Below are 8,409 nucleotides of genomic sequence, written 5' to 3'. Positions count from 1 at the left end.
CATCTCTGTGACTCTGACACTTTCATCTAAATACAGATTGGAACTGTCTGTTCCAGTGTCAGGAAAATCTGTTAGCCTTCCTCCTCCTGACCATCGAGACGCTTCTAGCCTCCTCCTGGGACAGGATCCAAAAGAAAACACTGACAGATTTTCCCTCGCTGGTCTCGGCTGAGGGACTAACAGATGGAGTGTACAGTAGAGGATTTACAGTCACAAACACACACACTTACGTTCCGTCCTCATTGCTCCGGTAGAAGACGAGGAAAGGGTCAGACTTGCCAAAGAAATCCTTTTTATCCAGCTTGTTGGCACAGAACTGCATGGTGGCTATGTCCTGAGAGAACAAACAGTTTGTTTTCATGTCTTTTGAAACTCCGTCCAAGTTTTCTTTTAGTTCATAGTGATATCTGATCAGAGTTTCACACTAAAACCAGCAATTCATGTCAACCTGCACAAAGTGGAGGTTTAAATCTGGACTGTAGGTGTGTTTTACAGTATGGAAGCCAGTCCTGGCCATGAGGTTTATATAAACCAAAACAAAGTCGAACTCAAAGCTTTTTTCACCCAAAATAAGAACAGACAACGTGTAATTCATGACAAATCTTTTATCCAGTCATAAAACACTGAGAATAAGACCATATCTGCATATTTGATGTGATCTCTGTTTCCCCAGGTGGAAATCAGACATTCAGAGTTTCAGTTTGCTGTTAGTCGCTGGTAAAAACCGATCACACATCACCCACATGAGCACGTTCTTACTATCAGTCTGAATACTGTAACCAGAGCATTCATCGTAATTAACTCTTTAAGTCCCGCCCCTCGTTGCTCAATAAAGACAGACAGAGAAGAGAAACCAAGGATGGGGAAAATATAACCTCCACCATGATGGAGGACGTTTAAAAAAAATACAATGAAACGAATCTGCGCTTTCATCACCTGATAGAGATGAGACAGAAATATTCAGACAGGATTAAATCAGACTAAATTTCGTCGTGTAGAAAGGCGAAACATGTAACTTTTACTTGACAGATTTAAGTCAATAAAAATGTCAGACTTCTGGACCAATGCCAGTAAAGACCAGGAAAGTCCAGGTAAACTGAGATGACTCCTTCCAGAGATGTTTCTACGACGTCCAGATGTTTTTGGGAAGAAGTGCAGCAGATAAAAGTTCACTCTGGCCTGGTAATCGGATCATTAACGGTGTGGATGTATTTATAGGTCGAATGTTTGCTATAATGAGGATGTGTCCTGCATGCAGCTCCCTGTTTATGCTTCTAATTATTATCTAACCACTGTGGCCAGACAAACCAGCGATACTAAAGCGTGGCTAAATAGTTGATGAGCATCTCTAACTGGGGAGGAAAAGTACAAACTCACTTCGCCTCAACTTCACGCAAATTACAAAAATATTCCCAAGTCTGCGCGTTCATTCAAATTCACCTGGCAAGATGAGCTCCCTGGCCTCCGTCTGTGTGATGGAGGTCCAGCAGGTGCATTTGTGTGATCTGATACTAACCCTGCAGTTGCTTAGCTCCTCAGCTGTGAAGATAATGCTTCCACACTTCTTGCCAGGAATCCCGCTGCGGGAGAGAGCCGGGAAGAGGTTAAAGATGGAAGACAAGGAAAGCAATGAGGCGCTATTTGTTGTTTTATGTGCTCATGCACTACATGAATTACTTATGGTTATTTCATGCCCCGTTACATGATGTGGACCAGAATATCTCACAGAAAAACATTGAACAATACGAAGCAAAAACACGAGAAAATCTTCAATCTGTCATCAGGATTTAAAATCTGGTTTAATTCATTTAAATAAAGCTAAAACAAAAAGCTCTTTTATTTATTGTCCTCAAGATGACAAAACAAAGGCCAGATAGATAGATAGATAGATAGATAGATAGATAGATAGATAGATAGATAGATAGATAGATAGATAGATCTGTCTGTCGGTCTGAAATAAAGCTCCACTGTCCCTCGAGTATCCCTTGTGATGGACATGAAGAATGTCCCAGTTAGAGAAGACATCCTGTCTCTGTCTTCTGGCAAAATCATTTAATTCAATGATTTAACCAGCTTTCTGGATCTGTTTATTGATTCTGCTGGTATCTCTGGAGCTGATGCTGAGTGGGGGGGGGGGGGGGGGGGGGGGGGGGGGTTGGACCCAAATGCAGGAGTCAGAAGCAAAGATGCAGGAATCATACGAGATTTTATTTCCAGTAACTGAAGCGAGGGTAAACTGACAAACTAACAAAATAAAACAGGAAACCTGAAACGAAGGCACAGCAAAAAACCACATCATGACAGATGCTGGGCGGGGTTGTGGGGGCATCTGTGTCAGCGTGCACGAGGAATTGGAGGAGGAGAACATTTTTTAAAAAGTATATTTCATTTGTCCCGAGCTGCTTCCAAACTGTTCATTCCTTAGTAATTTAGGTGCAGTATTAGCCCCCACTTCTGCGTGATAATGATGTTAGGATGTAAGAACAGAGAAGGAGGATGTTGGGAGGGTGGTGGTTTGGGGGTAAAATTAAAGTCGATCATGCCATAAACTGTCTCCACATTTGCTCTGTTGCTACTCATTCAGCTGTAAGTCTCTCTGGACTGAAACCATCCGAGACGTCATGTTGTCTCATCGCACCCTGTTAGTTTCGGGACATAAAGAGCTCAGCTCACATATCACTCCAGATGTTTGATCAACTTTTAGTCCTGTGCTCAGAAAAAAACATAAATCCTCTGCATTCACTTAAATAAGGTCTAACGCCGAGACCGCCGCTGCAGACAACTGAAGAACCGCTGAATTACAGGGAACTGCTTTACCAACTGTGACTATAACCTTATTACTTGATAAATAAATGAATAGATAAATCCATAGTTGACATGCTGATCTGGGTGAATGCACCATGCAGTCAGCTACTTCGACAATGACCTCCTCCTCAACGTGAACATGACACGGTATAATGACCTCTGGCTGCAGTCGGACCACACCAGCAGTGACCGTTGATCTGCTGATGCAGCCTGTCTCGTTGCATTCTGCTGAAGAACCTGAGCAGATGTGACAAATGTACTCATCACACCACCAGTCCTAATTATCATATAACGGCAGGGGGAAGAGGACCTCTGTCACACATCTTCATCTCAGCTCCAAATTTCTCCAAAGAGAGACGAGACTTCTCCCGCGGTGATGACTTAAGTAACCATCTCAGTCATCACACGTGCAAACTGCATCCGGATTAGAAATAAGGCTTTGAGTTATTTCTGAGTAGAGAAATAAAAATAGTCTCTCCTGTTCTGTCGGAAAGTGATGCTTTCTTCACAGGTTTTCTTCAGTTTGAGTTTAAACTAAGCTGCTCTGAACTAAAGTTTCTGTTCTGTTTCTGTATTTTCTTTCAAGTTGTGATTGAACCATTTATGCAGCATCTTTTAAAACCTTTCTGCGCTCAAAAACAGTGCTTTTATATATAAATATATGACTTTAATAATAAATAAAATCACCATGTAAAAACAGCAGTTTGCATTTACTCTGATATTAAAATGTGTGTGATGATCTGAAACTTTAAAGTGTGACACATTTGCAAAAATGAGAAATCAGGAAAGAGACAAATAGTTTTTTTTTGTCGCACCGTTTATCTGAAATGATGAACTTGTCCGGATGCAGGATCAGCTTTGCATTCCAGCTGCTTTGATAATCTGATTGCAGATTAATGTCACATCTACGGTGAAACATCTTATTAGGATTTTGTTTCCTTTCTCAGTTTTCCCTTTTTTTTATATAAATATATACATGCCACTCACACACACACACACACACCTGCACTCACACACAGTATTAATTAGGGATTTTATGGCCTATATTATATTTTGTTCTGTTTTTTACTGGATCTGTCTCTCTGGTGTGTTGTATTTCAGTGATATTTATTAGGTATGCAATGTTAAATCTTTTTATTATTTTGTTCTTTTGAATGTTTAGGTGAGAAACCTTAAAAGCCTTTAAGGAGTTTTCATTCCAGCTGCACAATCTGTGTCCTTTGTGGTGTATGTTTATAAACTAACTGTACTTATACCATACAAATAAATAAAAGAAAAAGAAAGAAAAGCCTCATTTCAAGTCAAAGCTGGTTGACGGGTCTGGTTTTGGCTCAGACCTTCTGACCTTTGGTTGATTTTTAGTCTCAGAATAAAGAGCTTCTTTTTCACATGCCTGATATTTCAGAAACGGAAGAAAGCTGCTTTACCGGCAATGTTTTACTGGATTAAATGTTTCATGTCAGCATTACAAAAACAAGCTTTTTTTGTTGTTTTTGCACAAATGACTGTTGTTTTTGACTAAATGCAGCAAAAAAACTTTCAAAAAGCTCAAAGCCTCCGAACACTGAAGCAAAAACAAGAACAGCTCAAAGCACATCTGCAGACAATGTACACCTGCAAACTGTAATGGATGTTACGTTACGTTACGTTACGTTACGTTACGTTACGTTACGTTACGTTACGTTACGTTACGTTACGTCACGTTACGTTATGTTATGTTGTTATATAGGGGTTAGGGTTAGGGTCTATAATGGACCTTATATTATGTTGTGTTGTGTTGTGTTGTGTTGTGTTGTGTTGTGTTGTGTTGTGTTGTGTTGTGTTGTGTTAGGTTAGGTTAGGTTAGGTTACATTACGTTACGTTACGTTACGTTACGTTACGTTACGTTACGTTACGTTACGTTACGTTACGTTACGTTACGTTATATAACGGTTAGGGTCTATACTGGACCTTATATTATATTATGTTGTTGTGTTGTGTTGTGTTGTGTTGTGTTGTGTTGTGTTGTGTTGTGTTGTGTTGTGTTGTGTTGTGTTATGTTATGTTATGTTGGGTTAGGTTACGTTAGGTTAGGTTAGGTTATGATGCATTACGTTACGTTTTGTACATTATATTGAGGTCTTATATATATATATAAGGTCTTAATAGACCTTATATTACATTATGTTGTTTTGTTATTTTTAGTTATATTATATTATATTATATTATATTATATTATATTATATTATATTATATTATATTATATTATATTATATTAAGGTCTATATTAGACCTTCATACAGAAGTATTCAGATGATACAGCTGTTGTGGCATGTGTGAGAGGTGGGCAGGAGGGGACTACAGGGACCTGGTAGAGGCCTTCACAGACTGGACTAACAAGAACTGTCTTCTCCTGAACATTTCCAAGAGCAAATAGCTTCTGGTGGATTTCAGGAGATCTACATCACACATAAAGCCAGTCTGTGTTGGTGGAGAAGAAATAGAGAAGGTGAAGACCTTGCAGGTACCTGGGGGTGGTTCTGGACCAGAAGTTGGAAAGGTCAGCCAACACAGGAAGCGACAGAGTCGCCTTTCTTCCACAGGCGGCTCAGGTCCTCTGATGTCTGCAGTGACCTGCTGCAGATGTTCCATCACACAGTCATCACAAGTGTGATGTTTTACATTGGTGTCTGCTGGGGGAGCAGCATTACTAACAAGGACTGCAAACGTCTGGACAAATTGGACAGGATGGCTAGTTCTGTCCTCGACAGAAGTCCGGACCCTGTCAGAGCTGTGGTGGAGCAGAGGATGAGGAGAAAACTTCAGGGTATTTTAGATCATATAAAACATCCCCTCCATAATAACCTGGCAGGACAGAGGAGCAGCTGCAGAGAGAGACTGATCTCTCTACGATGCATCTATCTATCTATCTATCTATCTATCTATCTATCTATCTATCTATCTATCTATCTATCTATCTAACTATCCATCTATCTATCTATAAAGCAGCTGTTGCCAAGCTGTTTCTCCTCTCATACTGGTATAGAGCCAGTTTTGAGTCTCAGATGTAGGTGCTGGTGGAATTTTGACCTTTTGTTAGATGTTGCTCACATGAAAGACTTTGCACCTCGCCGTTATCCCTGATGTCCGGTACTGATGGTGTTTGAGCAGTTTTAATGACCTGCATCACAGCATCCTGATGTGGGGAAGCCACTCTCTGCTGCTGCTCAGTAAAGTTCAGATATTTGTCTTGTCTTATTAAGTTTCCTTAGTATCTAAAGTTAAAGTCATGTTTGCACAGCTACGCATAGCTGCAGTAACATTTCAGGCCCATCTGCATCCTGTACATCTCTTATTTATCAAGACCATGTACAACCTGTTCAACACAGAACTAATTTAACTTTTCAGGGCTGGGACGAAACGCTTTTCTGTCCGTTCAATATTTCTAATAATTTTCTTTTAGGTGCTAGTTGGACTTAAATTGTGTTTCCTCTGTACTTTTACTTTGCTTTTTAAACAGCAGACCGTGTGAAAAAGGCGCATGATGACCAAGTTTATAGACGACATCATGAGCCTGATTTCCCAAATGAAAAATCATCTGTGAGTTAGTTTTTAAGATTAATTCAGCAGCAATGAATCTGAATCAGGTGTTTGATCTTATACTCTTATTTCAGAAGCTTGCTGCTTATAAAAGTGCTGGTTTAAGTGCCTGTTGTCTAGCTCTGCAGGATAGCGTCTTGCTAGGTGGGCAGTAACGTTAGTCAAGTTACTGCAGTACGCCACATGTGCATTACAGAGTTTACAAACAGCTTTTGACATTTCAAGCAAAAGAAACAAATAGATTTTTGACCAAAAAAAATCTATTTAAAAATCGTAAAACAAAAAATTCCCAATTTTATGGGAAATGTTTTTTCTCCCACCCCTAGTATTTATGCATTGTTATTATTATTAATTATTATTTTTATTGGAGTGAAGTACAACATCTGGGATCTTGGTGTGAAAAGCACAACTTGGTGATGATGACAGCGGTGTGAATCTTTGGAACTGGTTCCTCATTTTCTCTCGTTTCCTGATGCAGCAGAAGATATCTGTATTCTCCATGTCTGAACTCTGAGGTAACTTTAAAGACGGAAAACCTTTCAGACAAAGAAAACATCCAAGTCTGGTAAATTCTCTCTGTCACAGCTTCATTATGCAGATACTGGGAACTAGGGTTTGTCTGGGGGTTTGGGACTGGGACAGCTTTCTACATTTCCAGCTCTGTTTTTCCCTTTAAAGCAAAAAAATCCAAAATGTGTCCAAACTTTTGACTTAAAATATGAGGGTTGAGCATTTATCTCTATCGTGTCCACCATTGTCCATCTTCTGTTTACGTGTTTTCCAAAACAGACATAATGTCATGTTACTGCAGTTGTAGAGAAACATTTCATTCTCTGTTGGAGAAAAACAGAAACCTTTTCTCCATCTGGCAAACAAACATATAAACATTTAAAATTGGGGAAAAAAAATAAAAAAGATTTTTGACCAAAAAAATCTATATAAAAATCATTTTTAAAAAAATTCCAATTTTTATAGGAAATCTTTTTTTCCTCCCACTCCTAGTATTTATCCATTATTATTAGTAATAATTGAAATTTTCATATTGAACAGAATGTACACATAGTTTTATCTTTGTTTCAACTACTTATTGTAAAAATGTAACCTTGGGTTGTTTTTATAAAGCATCATCATAGCAGGTAGTCATCAAGGTTGTGGCAGAGCTGCTAAACACATTTAGTTGAATTGTAAGATTGTATTTTGCAATGGCAGTAAATAACATTCTGTTCTACAGCTGTGTGAAGTGTGATGGAGATGTCTGGCAGTAATAACAGGTTCTGTGTGATTTTTAAGGAACCTTAAACGGTTCATCTGCTTCATTTAAGCTCCACTTCTTTAGACAGGAGTATTCATGTTTATTCGATTCTCCTGAATGTCCAGCTCTGGCCTTCATGGGCTGCACTTCTGCAGGCTTTAGAGCTGTGACACGCAGTTATCTGTCATTTGCAGGTATGCATGACTCCTCTCAAAATCTTGGAGTTCCTCCAAGAGCTCCATGCGTTTTCATTTTTTTTCCTCACTCATGCCAAAAATATTCAAACTACAGTACAAAATGCTCTCTCTCGCTTTGTTTCAATGTTTTGCAGAACTTTAGAAACTTGTTAAATGTAGGTTAGTTTCTATGACCACGATTGCTTTCAGGTTTGTTAGATCACATTGCAGGTGCGAAATTCATTGTTGTACATTTTCTTGTCCCAAAAGATGCAAAACAGTACTTGAACGCCCCATATTGCATATTCATTGCAGCAGACGTACGTCCTGGACGCAGACTCGCTATTTTGCACCTCTGAAAGACACAACTGTCAGTAAATCAGTTTGTACAATTATTTACATGTACACTAGGTTTGACATGTTTCAACACACGCAAAACTTTAGTAGATCCGGACCTCTATGTGGAAACTGATTGGATCTCTTTTGTGGCTGAGTGTCCAGGTTGGGCTCGGATGTTGTCTTTTTCTGCAGAACCGGCAATTTATGAGAATGAGGATGAATGAAGAGAGGAAGTAGGTAGCAAACCCATCCCATGG

The 8,409-nt window shown here is 39.3% G+C and overlaps 1 protein-coding gene across 1 annotated transcript in view; it reads right to left on the bottom strand.

The window, feature by feature from the left end:
- LOC306757746 (copine-9-like) overlaps positions 1-8,409 on the bottom strand; it is a gene marked incomplete at both ends in the record, with an annotated part of 209,250 nt that overhangs the window by 60,318 nt on the left and 140,523 nt on the right. The window contains 2 exons of the mRNA XM_079242872.1: positions 231-334; positions 1,517-1,580. Coding sequence (XP_079098998.1) covers positions 231-334; positions 1,517-1,580 — 168 coding nt within the window. The remainder of the gene's footprint in view (positions 1-230; positions 335-1,516; positions 1,581-8,409) is intronic.

The sequence above is a fragment of the Telmatherina bonti genome (genome assembly GCF_933228915.1).
Source record: "Telmatherina bonti genome assembly, chromosome: 6".
NCBI classification, from domain to species: Eukaryota; Metazoa; Chordata; class Actinopteri; order Atheriniformes; family Telmatherinidae; genus Telmatherina; species Telmatherina bonti.
This window is presented reverse-complemented; position numbering and strand designations above follow the sequence as displayed.